The sequence below is a fragment of the Stigmatopora argus genome, chromosome 4 (genome assembly GCF_051989625.1).
Source record: "Stigmatopora argus isolate UIUO_Sarg chromosome 4, RoL_Sarg_1.0, whole genome shotgun sequence".
NCBI classification, from domain to species: domain Eukaryota; kingdom Metazoa; phylum Chordata; class Actinopteri; order Syngnathiformes; family Syngnathidae; genus Stigmatopora; species Stigmatopora argus.
In genome coordinates this window covers 20,199,692-20,212,616 of record NC_135390.1, presented here as the reverse complement: position 1 = coordinate 20,212,616, position 12,925 = coordinate 20,199,692, and the positions used below count along the sequence as shown (strand labels likewise).

General features: G+C 38.0%; 1 protein-coding gene across 3 annotated transcripts in view; it reads right to left on the bottom strand.

The window, feature by feature from the left end:
* Window positions 1-12,738, bottom strand: part of plekhg6 (pleckstrin homology domain containing, family G (with RhoGef domain) member 6) — a 49,018-nt gene extending 36,280 nt beyond the window's left edge. Inside the window, exons 1-15 of one of the 3 annotated variants that reach the window (XM_077598535.1) lie at window positions 12,663-12,738; window positions 11,453-11,646; window positions 9,496-9,695; window positions 8,208-8,342; window positions 7,999-8,136; window positions 7,369-7,464; window positions 7,232-7,282; window positions 6,312-6,461; window positions 6,069-6,179; window positions 5,389-5,538; window positions 5,193-5,327; window positions 4,952-5,071; window positions 2,691-2,823; window positions 2,490-2,605; window positions 912-1,778 (exon numbers count right to left, since the gene is read on the bottom strand). In XM_077598535.1, the coding sequence (XP_077454661.1) occupies window positions 912-1,778; window positions 2,490-2,605; window positions 2,691-2,823; window positions 4,952-5,071; window positions 5,193-5,327; window positions 5,389-5,538; window positions 6,069-6,179; window positions 6,312-6,461; window positions 7,232-7,282; window positions 7,369-7,464; window positions 7,999-8,136; window positions 8,208-8,342; window positions 9,496-9,630 (2,337 nt within the window). In that variant the 5' untranslated portion in view covers window positions 9,631-9,695; window positions 11,453-11,646; window positions 12,663-12,738. Of the gene's footprint in view, window positions 1-911; window positions 1,779-2,489; window positions 2,606-2,690; window positions 2,824-4,951; window positions 5,072-5,192; window positions 5,328-5,388; window positions 5,539-6,068; window positions 6,180-6,311; window positions 6,462-7,231; window positions 7,283-7,368; window positions 7,465-7,998; window positions 8,137-8,207; window positions 8,343-9,495; window positions 9,696-11,452; window positions 11,647-12,552 lie in introns of all 3 variants that reach the window. The other 2 variants (XM_077598534.1, XM_077598536.1) reach the window with 2 other exon arrangements.
* Between the last annotated feature and the right edge of the window lie 187 nt (window positions 12,739-12,925).

Sequence of the window (12,925 nt, the reverse complement as noted above, 5' to 3'; positions counted from 1 at the left end):
AAGCCTTACTATACTATGTCGTTTTTTTAAGAAAAAAGCCTTACTACACTATGTCGTTTTTTAAGAAAAAAAGCCTTACTATACTATGTCGTTTTTTAAGAAAAAAAGCCTTACTATACTATGTCGTTTTTTAAGAAAAAAAAAGCCTTACTATACTATGTCGTTTTTTTTTTAAGAAAAAAGCCTTACTATACTATGTCGTTTTTTAAGGGAAAAAAGCCTTACTATACTATGTCGTTTTTTAAGGAAAAAGGCCTTACTATACTATGTCGTTTTTTAAGGAAAAAGGCCTTACTATACTATGTCGTTTTTTTAAGAAAAAAAAGCCTTACTATACTATGTCGTTTTTTTTAAAAGAAAAAAACCTTACTATACATGGTCATTTTTTAACCAAAAAGCCTTACTATACATGGTCATTTTTTAACCAAAAAGCCTTACTATACATGGTCGTTTTTTAAGAAAAAGCGCCTTACTATACATGGTCATTTTTTAAGAAAAAGAGCCTTACAACACATGATTGTTTTTTTAAGGAAAAAAGCCTTAATATACATGGTAATTTTTGAAGAAAGAGCCTTACTATACATGGTCATTTTATTTTAAAAAAAGCCTTACTATATATTCGTGGTCTTTTTTAAGTTGACATTAAGCAGTAAATCATTACTTGAGTATTCTTTTCACCAAATACTTCTTTACTTGTACTTTGTCATTTTTTTTTTACTTGAGTACTATTATTGTCAAAGTAAAGGTACTCTTCCTTGCAAATTTTTTTTAGATTACTCCACGCACTGCTGCTTTTGACGCTAACGTTGAAAGAAAAAATTAAATGTATTAAAGCACTTATACTAATTGATATTTCATTCAATTTATCTCTCAATTTGTAACGTTGGCGTCTCATTTCTACCATCACCTACCTCATCTCTGTCGTCCTCACTGGGAGACGGCGAAGAGGACGTCGGCGGGGAAGCGGTAAGTTTCATTTGCGCCGCTTGCGGGCTCTTCGCTTCTCGCACTCTGGATCTCTCCAAAAGATTCTCCATGGTGGCGGGGGACGCTTGAAACCTTTTTGCCTCAGATTTGAGACGCGTCCGTCCCGGTTCGGAAAAGAGCCCGGCGTCCGACGAGGCTCCGGGGTCCTCGCCCCAAAAGGTCCCCTTGGTGGGCTTCAGGGCGCTCAGCTTAAGCACGATGCTAGAGTTCTTGGTATCGAGGCTGCACTCGGAGTCGGAGTTGGACGACGAGGTGTTGGATTGCGACCCCCTGGAATTGGGAGCCGTGGGAACACAAAGGGTCTGGTGGCCGTTCCTTTTTAAAATGGGAGCCTTGAGAATTTCTGCAAAGCGGTTGGTCTCAGGTTGGAACTTTAGCTTCGGAGGACTCTGGTTTTTGGCCTGGGATGCTCGTGTCTGGCCGGGAACCCGCAAGGGATTCTCTTCTCCCGTTGGGTAGTCGACATCGGGATAGCCACCCGGGACCAAATTATTCGGGCTTCTGGAATCTTGGTCTATCTTCACAGAAGCGACAGATTGTTCCATCTGGATCTGAGCATTTGCAAAAGCCGGATTCCGTTCCCCCTCTGGATCCATCCCGAGTCCATTGTCTTTGATGGCCAATCTTTGAATTGCTACTTTGTGATTGTCTTTTGGTGCATTGACGCCATTTACCAAGTGGCTGACGAGGAGTTCACAAGCGGCCCGTTTTCCTTGGTGGGAATCCGTGCCGTGCATTTCTTCAACTTTGGCGCTTCTTCGGTTCGCCTGCCTCAGGTTTCTCAGCGTTACCTGTTGAGGTGATCCAGATAAGATGCTCATCAAATTCCACAATAATTCATGGAACCAGACAACTCGAGACAACTGAGAGAAACGGTTTTCAAATATTCTATGGACTTGAAGTCGCACCGGTCAAAAAATGTAGACACCCTATCCATCAAATGTTGAAAAATAGACATTAAATACTATACTTAAAGTTTATATGACATTTACTTGTCCTTATTACTCACCCCCAAATCAATAAAACCCTTTGGAATTAATGTGATAAGTTAAGATGAATGTGGCAATGATGGTGGCTAGTTAGTACGGTGGTGAGGACAATAAATTGTGTCATATCAATTTATTTTAATCAATGATGATGAGTCGCGTAAGAATGTAAACTCGTTCTTCCCCTGGCCGACACATATTTCCCCTGCAATTTTGGGCAGATGTAAAGCGTTTCTCATTCAGATTCGTCTGATTTAGACACATTATCGTTTATCAACAGGCTAAAATATGTTGTTGTTTAAAAAAAAAAAAATCATATAAATATAGCCTAAACGGTACAATGTAACTTGTTTATCAAACTCTCGATCTCACTCCAAACCACGACTATTAACTCATTGACAACAATAGACGTCCAATTCATTTAAATTGGAAGAATTGGCTGGGGGAAAAGATCACTCGCTGTCAGTATCTCGCAGTCAAAAATGAAGTTTTTATCTTCAGTGTCACAATATCTACCTTTGCCTGATGAATGGTGGATACCCAATTTGAGCAGCTTTCACAAGTGCTTGCTGTAAACATGTCGACATTGACGGGACACCGAAGCTCTCCCACTTCCACCAGAAGAAAGGAACCTATAAGAAACAAAAAGGGACGGCATCGCTTGTAAATCCACATTTGGCTCAAGTTTTCATTGCCTTTGGATGGTTTTGGACTCACAGTTATCCTTCAATGGAATACAGTGGGTTCTGTCCAAGGCCAAAGGAGGGCGGAGCACCTTTAGTCGCTCTCCTTTCTTCTGCACTTTGGTCACCAGGAACACATCGGAGAACAGGAGAGCCACCACCTCCAGCTGAACGCAGAGAAATTGGATACCTTTTCAGTAGGCAACAGTACTTTTCTTTTTGGAAATGGAAAAAAAATTAAATAATAAAAAAAACCACCTTACTTGGTCTCTCTAAGGTAATAACATCACGTGTGCTTTTTTTTTCTTCCTACTTTTATTCCCCACAGAGTAGAGGGACTGGGAATTATTCAAATGTTTTCACTGAGCGATACAAGCAACAGATTTGTGAACAAGATGGCATTTCGCTTCAGGACAAACAACAGCTAAAAAATTAAGGAGTCACGAAATTGTTTTCTAAAGCTTTCAAATCAAAACAAACTAGGTAACATCACATTTATGGATTTATGTGGACTGGGAATTGTGTAAATGTTTCCTCTTGAGAATTTGATGACATCTTGCTTCACTGCATTAAATACGAACAGCACAAAAAAAAATCAGTTTTCCAAAGCTTTAAAATTCATTTCACATTAAAAATGTATCAAAAAGGCACCCTGTCACTCTTTGGAAGAAGTGACTCCCAATCTAAAAAAAATAAAATAAAAAATACCCTCTAGCCAAACATCTTCGAAAGTAAGAAAATGTGTTGGTGATTCGCTGAAAGTAAGAGTGAAGAAATTGTTTTGCTTACTATATATTCAGTGGTGCCTCGACATACGAGTGCCCCGACATACGAGCAATTTGAGATACGAGTAAAATTTTGAGCAAATATTCATCTTGAGATACAAGATCAATTTTGATATACGAGCAGACAGCGGACGTGAGAGGCTGCTCATAAGAACATCATGGCCACTGTCTCTCTCCCCGCAAATCCCTGGGCGGAGCGTTGGATTTTTTCAGTGTTTTTTTTTTCCCCGTTAGTCAGTGTGAATGGCGGAGCGACCACTAATACGAGAGGAGTATATACTACTTCTCGTTGGCAAGTGGTCGTGCGTTATCCTATTGTGAGGACATTTGTGTGCATCATTTTGGGAATATTTTGAAGGGAATATGTTGGGTTCATTCTGGGATATTACTATATGTTCATTTGGAATTAATAGTTAATGAAGTTATCATTTAAATTGTGCCTTACTGTTTGGACCGAGTGCACTTTCCCCCAGTCTTCCTGTCGGGCCCAGTCAATTGTTTTCATAACTATGGACTGAACAGGACAACAAGTTCCAGGCCAGATGGATGATCTACAAGGACTCTTAAACTGCTTTGTCTCGGAATCCTGCAGATGGCGATAAATCGAATCAAACTTCCGAGAATACTCGCATTATTGTTCAAATATACTGTTGCTCTGTTTACCTTATAAGGAAATTATTATGCTTACTGGTGCAAATTCTAATGCCGTTGTTTTGATTTACGATCCGCTCGGGTCACTTTTTATGCTTAAGCAGGTGTTCCGATAAAAACAGATTGTTGTGACAGTTGTTTTTTATAACCTTCATGATGTTATTCGGTTAAGCTTATACAATTGTTCAAAACAGTTGAGACAGTTGTTTTTGCTTATGCAATTGTTTAAATCAGATTACCTTTGAATGTTTTGGTTATGTGCCGCTAAATGGACCGAAGAGTATGCCGCCCGTCAGAATCCTCTTGCGAACGAAGACGCGTTGGGAGTGATTTTCCTTGCAAGTGTAACCAGTTATGTTGAAAGATGTTTTCCAATTTTAATTAAATATTACTAATAATGATTTAAAAGGTTTTAATCATTATTCCAACAGAATACAAAAGCAAACAACCCTCGATAGGTTGCATCTGAAAGTCAGGGTGGAGGCGGGGCAAATAGAGCCAACCCGGGAGAAGAAAGTTATACAAATTTAAAACAAAATTAGAATTAAGTTTAGTGTAAGGTTAGATTCAACTTATTTTTGAGTCTGTCTGCATCGTAATCCAAGTTCGTTTCAATTTGTTTATGTTATGTTACGAGCGCGTTGCCGTAAACTCGTATCTCGAGGTACCACTGTATTTTTTATTTTTTTTTCAAAGAAAAAAAAGCTTTACTATTCATTGTCTTTTTAAAATGAAAAATAGCCTTATTATAGGCATGGTCATTTTTTTCTACTTTCTTTTTAAAATGAAAAATATCCTTATTATAGGCATGGTGATTTTTTTCTACTTTAATTTGAAAGTGAACCAAATAAGGACTGACCTTGCTATCTTTTCTACCACGGATCTTCAAGTTTTCCTCCAGGAGTAGCTTGCGTACGACGCCACGGCCGACTCCTCTCATAGGACTGGTCAGGTCGAACTGGCAGATATCTTGAACGTGCTGTTCAGTGTGGGAATGGTCTTTTTTTAATTGACGGCCAATGATGACGCCTTAAAGGTAACCCTTAACTATCTTTACGTTTTACCACTTTACAGCCAGGTTATCCATTTCATCTACTCACCTTGTCAATTTCCTCGTTTATTCCCTCTACCTCGTATCCGTCCAGCCTCTGAGCGGAGATGGCGAGCGCCGCGTCCTGGTCCTTCAGCCTCAGGTACTCGTTGATGCTCACCAGAAAACCGTTCATGCTGCATAGCTAAAAGAAGCCGAGAGAACGGTCACGTTTGAAGGAGTCCGGTCGCGTGGTAGTTTCTCACCATGCCTCGGAGGCCGAGCTGCACCCGGGGGTCCTGGGTGGTCTTGAGCAAGGCCTTGAGAAGAAGGGAGTACTTGGTGATTCTTTGATGGGGCTTGGCTTGCATGTCGCCGATGCGCATCCGCGAGCACTGCGGGTGGGTCTCCACCCACTAGGTGCAGAAAAAAAAAAAAAAAAGATTAGTGTTCTTCTTGAGTTTTAAGTGTGCATGTTCATCAAAACAAAACGAGTCTTGAAATGTTTTTTTTGGTTTGTTTTTTTTGGCTGATGACCGTTTCAATGCCTGCACAAAAACCACAAGACCAGTTTTACTTAACATAGCGTCTTACATAAAAATCCATCTTATTTCGTTTATTCATTTCCAGCACCTTGTCCACATCAGGGGACTCCGTGACCTCTGACCCCATTAACTGAAAATGGAATCAATTTCCTCGTACAAACATTTCCAGGAAATGTTCTAATGATCCCTTTATTCGTTCTTGAGTTATTGTGACCGCAAACCTATAACTGAAGAATAAAGTACGTTTCTTTTCTGACCTCTGTGAACTTTGACTTTTCACTTCAAATTCCAAAAATGGACTCTTGTATCATTGTGAATGATTTAAATATGCTCGTTACAAAATGTATTCCAATGGAATAAATCTGCGGCCCCCAAAACATGAACACGTGTGAGAGACTAACCTGCACATACGTGGCGAACTGCGGGTTGCTCTCCATTTGTTGCCGGGAAAACTCCAAACTATTTTCTTGTTGAGCGCAGTAATGGAGATACGGAGTCAAATGCTCACTAAACTGCAGGGATAAAAATAAAATAAATACATGAAATAAATATGGGAGAAAAGCTCATTCAACTTGAAGCATTTTCATTCAAAAAAAGGGAGCTTGGTGGTCATGACAAAGTAGAAAATCATTTGAAATACTCACCTGGAGGAAGCCTGCCTCCATTTGTAGTGGGCAAAAAGGCCTGCCTGTCGAGCGCAATAGTTCTAACATGGGAAAAATCACTTCCTGCCAGAAGAGCTGGTGTGCGCTGAGTATTTCAGAAAGGTTGGAGAAAAGGAGCTCCGGGGTCACCTGGGACACCAAAACAAAATCAACCTTTCACTATTTTTCCTCATCTCTTGCTCTGCGTGTAACATTCGCCACATTCTCAGTGGAAAGTAGTTTTGGACAATATGACGAAATATCGCCAAAATGATGTCATGCTCTCCTGACAATTTTCGGAAGACAGTAATCCCTCAAATATCGCAGCTTCACTACATCGCAGATTTTTTTTCTGGGGAATTTTTTTTTTTTTTTTTAAATTACATTTTTTGACTTATAATGAATGAAGTGTTTGGCAAAAAATAACAAAACATGTTACAGTAATCCCTCGAATATCGCGGCTTCAACTATTGCGGGTTCACTACATCGCATTTTTTTTCTGGGGAATTTTTCCTCAGTTCCTAAAAATGTGAAAATCCACGCTGAAATTAAAAAAAAAAAATCTTAAAAAATAATAATAATAATCATATATGTATTTTTATTTTATTTTTAAATATGGGTGACCCTACTTTGCGGTTTTTCGTTTATCGCGGCCATGTCTGGTCTACATTAACCGCAATAATCGAGGGATTACTGTGTGCCATAAAAAATAAGCTATTTCACATTTCACTGGCGACAACATTACGACGCTAACCACTAATATTTTCTTACTTGAGTACAATTTTGGATGACGACGTTCACTTGAGTAATGTTATTGTGAATTAACTTATTTGAGTCATGTTTTTGACTGATCTACCTACCTCAGATTTTTTTTTGTATGTGCATTAAAATGTTGTGTTCCTAAAAAAGTATGGACTGACCTCGTCGAGGAAGCCACGAAAGCGCACGTTGACCAGAGCTGCGATAACCAACTAGGAGAAAAGAAAATGGAAGAGTGATGTAAAGACAGCAGATGCTTTGTTTGGATTTGGACACCAAACCGCCATTGGCTTCTTACATCTTTAATAATGGTCAGCTGGTTGATGTAGTTAAGTTCGGTGGCTATAAATTCCCACATGGCTTCCTGTTGGTGCTTTTGCATGCGAGACATGCTCTGTCAATAAATTCAAAAGAGAAAAATTTGTCACTGTCTTTTTTTTAATACAGGCAACAAGAATGGGGATGAGGTTTAACTTATAATGAACTCATTAGGTGTTGTATTCAATTTTTAAGTTTGACAACTTTTCTCATTTAAGCTTTGACGATTGTTTTCAAATATTTAGCTGCAAAACAAATGAAAGATTTAGGAAACTATGGCTCATATTTCAGCACATCCAGAATATTTCTATAGCTTTTACTGAGCCTTTTAATAGCTTTAAGAGCATTTGGTTGACTTTTATGGAACATTGTTGTATATTAAAGACAGTTTGAAGAGTATTATATGAGATTGAATAGTATTTGGTGCATTTATAATAGTGCATTTATAATAGTGCATTTATAATAGCGCATCTAGCGATGTTTTCATGTTGGTGGATATTTTTAGAGGTGCAGTCAATTAGGTTATTGGCTTTGCAATAGTTTGAAAAGCACCGTTTCAGATGTTCCACTGTATTTGTCATGGAGATAATATTTAGAAAAGTGGTCTTACAGAGTGAGAGTTGACAATGTCGGTCCAGTGCCTCTCTAAAGAGCTTCCACCTTTCTCCTCTGCCCATCTCCATTTCAGGCTAACTGGCACGGCGAAGGCCTCCAGCTCCAGCTTCAACGTTTCCAGCTGATTCTTCTCCTGAAAGAAAGTGAAGTTGAAACCGTGTTTTTTTTATTTTATTTTATTCTCACCACGTGAAGAGACGGTACCTCTGCGGTCAGGTTTTTGTCAGACGGTCCCTGATTGAGAAAAACTTGTTTAAGTGCAGCTCTGGGTTTGGCTGATGGGGACGCTCCTTTAGTCACGGTTGAATAGTTGCTCACAACTTTCTGTCTCATACGCTTCTGGAAAGAGAAAGTGATGATTTTGATTGGAATTGAGGTATCAGGCACTTTTTAAAAATGAATAGTAAACCTGTCAGAATTGTGAGCACTTCTATTACATTATGTTTTCGTTGTCATTGACTGGGACGATTTGGCATGACGACAAACAAACAAAAAGCAAAGCAATACCTTCTATATATCAAGTTTATCATTACTGTGCATGTGTTTTTAAAAATAATACCTTGCATTTATTATTATTTATATATTTGCCCAAAAAAGGGTTCAAATATTTCATAGATTTGTTAATCCATAGAGTGTATAGAATGACCTAGTACTATAATATGAATACAAAAAAATGTGTCATGACCAAAATAGTTCAAATGACACAGAAAGTGACCCATAAAGTCCCACGAATGAACAGGAAGTGATCCGAAATCAACAGGAAACGACCTAGAAATTGTCTTAAATCATCAGAAGTGACCCGAAAATCAATAAAACGTGACCAGGGATGAACCTACAATCAACAAGAAGTGTAGCAAAATAAAAAGGAAGTGACCCAGAAATGGCCCAACTTCAAAAGGAAGTCAACCAAATTCAACAAGATAATACGAACACAAAAAAACAAACAGGAAGAGACCTGAAATAATCACGAAGTGACGCAGAATTTCCTCAAAAACAATATGAAGCGACCCAAAACCCAGAGATATTTACCCATGAGCATTAAAGGATTACCACAACATTTCTCCCAAAAAAATGACTTTTGTACTGAAAAATGTGAGTAGAATTAATTCTAAATATCAAAAGTGTGACATGTCGTTAGATTGTATAAAGTCTAAAAATGTTTTTTCTACAAATACTATATCAAGTTGAAAGAAATTCACACAAAAGGTTGCTATTCGCTGCGAACAAACGTATTTGCTGTCATTTGGCACTTCCCCTTCCCTCATCGTCTCGTGTGTCACTCCTGACTCATCAGACGCTAACCTAGCTCATTTCCGACCATATTTTCTCTTCCTCCGGCGAGGGTCATGTTGTCGTAACACAAGAATTTCCCTTTCGGCATCAGCATGAAACGTCATCTCAGTCTGCCTGTGCTTCAAGTGCCATAATTCAAAGTATCCCTAAACCAAAAAAGTACCATACAACAGTACAAGAAAGATTGTTTTGCATTTACCCGATGGCCATAAGTGTAGAACTTGACTTTGTCTGGTAACAACTTGTGGTGAAAACGGAGGTCTGCTGGACTTTCAGGGTTGCTTTCAGGCTCCGTGAGATCCATATCTCCTCCCTCACTCGACTGCACATCCATGGTCTCCAAAGGCTTTGATGTTTAGGGGTCTTTTCGGGGACTTGGCTTGTTCATTGCCAATTTAGCTGAGGCACCGGAAAGAGAAACAAAAGGCAAAAAAATCATTGCGGGCAATATGCATCAGCTATATCTACTCCCAGTCAAAATAGATTGCTATCAATGGTCGTGAAAGATGATTGCTCAGTGCCGCCTTCAATTTAAACGGATTAACCAGGTTTTTTTTCAAATTATGAAAATATATTGCGTGAACAAGAAGCTAAAATTCAGCCTATATTTGATTGCACTTTTCATCTTGAACACTAGATGGAGATCGTCACTTAAAGGGTGCCTTTCCAATAGATTGGCCCTTTTTACAACCCTGTATTTCATTTACAGATGAATTTGCCATGGCAACGCATCCATTGGACAACAAAATGTAATGTACACATGCTAGATAGAAGCAGGGCAACACGGATATTATGACAAAAAAAAAAAAAAAGTCGGAGCTACATTAGACAAAGACTAAAATAGATCTGCTATTGTTTTTCAATGGTTTTACACTGTATTACATCTTAATATTCCAAAAGAAGAACTTGTAATGCCACATTTGTTCAGGGACTAACCGCAACATTGACGTCAGGGACTGTGCACTCAAAATATGCTATTAATATTACTGTTTGTTAGTAGGCAGAATTACAAGCAGTGGTTAGTGATGAATATCGAATATGACGCCAAATTTGATTTTTAAATACGTACCAAAACTCCCAATCGAAGCAGTCCTCTCCTTTCCAACCCCCCAAAAAAAGGTTGCGATGGCTATGCGTTTTTGTACTGCCGTTTTTTCTGCTCAGTTGTGTTAATGTCAATTTAAAGAATACAAGTTTAGGACCATGACGTCATTTTTTTTAGCCGAGGTAAAGTTAATTTTTGACTAAATGATTGACAAGCCGGAATTTCAGCGTGAATATAGTTGATCGTTTACCTAACACTCGCCAAAAGCCAGTTGGAAAAGGTTTTTGTTACAGCGCAAACTTGACCCTAAATGAGTTGCCAGTTAAATTCCCACACTTGTCAATTCTGATCTGCGCTGTCAAAATGTCCCTCAAGCAGAATTTACAACCACTCAGTTGTCTGATTATCAATGCGATTTTCACACGACTCCATCTTTTTTTTGTCAACAAAAATACATTTTATTTAATTATGTATTCTAATAAGCATATACGTAGTTATATTATATAGAACTATGGCCCAAAATAAATACACAATAGAATAAAGTCATCATATTAACTGTCATTTGTTGTAATACTTTGATTTTCCTAGTTCATTACCTAAAAAAAAAACATTACAACGTTAATATCTTAACCCCTAAGAGACAAAACCACTAAACTCTTTAAATCATCCCTCGGAAGAAAAAGACGACAAAATTTCAACCATAAATTGTCATGAATTTGTCTCAGTTTTTAACAATGGGGGAAAATATCACATTGCTCAAAAATCATGTATCAAATAAGATATAATATTACAACTTTATTATTGTAATATTCTGACTTTATTCTTGTTGCCCTATTTTTTTCTTTGTTTGGCCTGTATACGTTGTCATAATACAGAGCATTTTTGCCGCATTGAATTATAAAACAATTCTAACACACCTAAGAATAATCCAAGAATTTTAACCCCCAGAAAGCGATTCCACCAATTCAAGCTTCCTGGTAGATGTTTCCTGGTACGTTTTAAATTCCAGTAAACCGTGAAAACTTTATGAAAAAAAGTCAAACATCTTCATATGTCACAACAAAAAGGAACACCTTACAGAAATGATGAAAGAAATAAAAACGAACCTTACCTGGAGTGTGCCTGCGTCCATTGCCGGACTGTCGCGTCGAATTCCTCCAGGCTGGCTAGGTCGCGCCCTCCCTCCGTCAGCACGACTTTCACCTGCGCCTACCTTGGCTCTCGAAACTGGCCCAGCGGGAATGACTGCATTGTGGCGACCAATCAATCGGTTCTCCGCTTTAACCCTTTCACGGACGGTGGTCACTGCAGTGGACATATATTCACAAGTCAGCATTATATCATTCAGGTGACAGAGTATATGTATAAGTATGGTGTATATATACATATGTATATGAAGAAGAAAAAAATCATAATTTATTCAGCCCTTGGAGGTTGATGTGACAGCCAAACTGACAAATGAGGAAAAACATTTTCTCTGTGAACTGCTTAATTAGTAGTGTGTAATTGACTTCACTAATCCAGATTGATTTGTCAGGCACGTACTTAAGTACATTTTTTTCCTTTTTGCTTTTTAAACTTGTCACTTGCCATCTGTATCAATTAATTTTCTTGCCTCTGCAATTATTCAATATGTTTTTATTGTCTAACAAAGGAATAGGTCTTGTTTTGTTCTGTTTTGGTAGCATTAACTAGGTATTTTGAATAAGACCAATTGGTGACATAATTTATTAAAAAGTTGGGACACTCGAAAGTAATTTCAAAATTTTCTTTAATAAATTATTTGTTATATGGGTAAGCAAATTTAATTCAGTTCTACTCTTACAGGCCAATGACGGCGTTAGACGTCCATTTTTGACTGGAAGTGGTATTTTAGCATTACTGCTACAACGCCTCTAGAGGGCGGTATATCACTGTAAACAACGTTTAAAGTTAAAGAAGAAAAAAATCTTTTCAATTATTTTTTGTTTGCTGATTCCTTCACAAACACTTTTTAAATTAATTATGTATTCTGTGTTATGAATGTATTTTTCTACCTCACACGTAACGCCAAACCTCTTACTTTAAAAACTAAGTTAGACTACTTATTTAAAATGAGTTGTGCCATAATCGGAACGAATTCAGTTGCTAAACTGAGACATAAAGTAGCAAAGCCATTTCATCAATTATAACTTTAAGTCGTCATGAAAAGAAGTTCTTAATTCGACTTACATTTCACCCTCTTTTTAGTTAAAAACCTACGAGAGCAGCTCCTTACACGCTTCCACCATTTGTCCATAAAAAAAGACCGCACCGGAAGGCTAGGAATTAACTAGACACACCTGAACACTAAGTGTAGAACAACACTGAGTAGTTACTGATGAGATGGGCGTGTCCTTTTGAGAAACGATGTCAAAATGGAGGCTATAGGAATGCTGAGGAAAGAGTGAAGTTCCAAGTGTTACCAAAAAAAGCGCTCCAATGACATAACCAACGAAAGTGGATGGAAATTAACTATTAAAATTATGAATTATCTTTGTTTATCTATGTATCCTATCATTCATACATGCCATTTAATATAGTGATAGATTTGAGCTCCAATCTA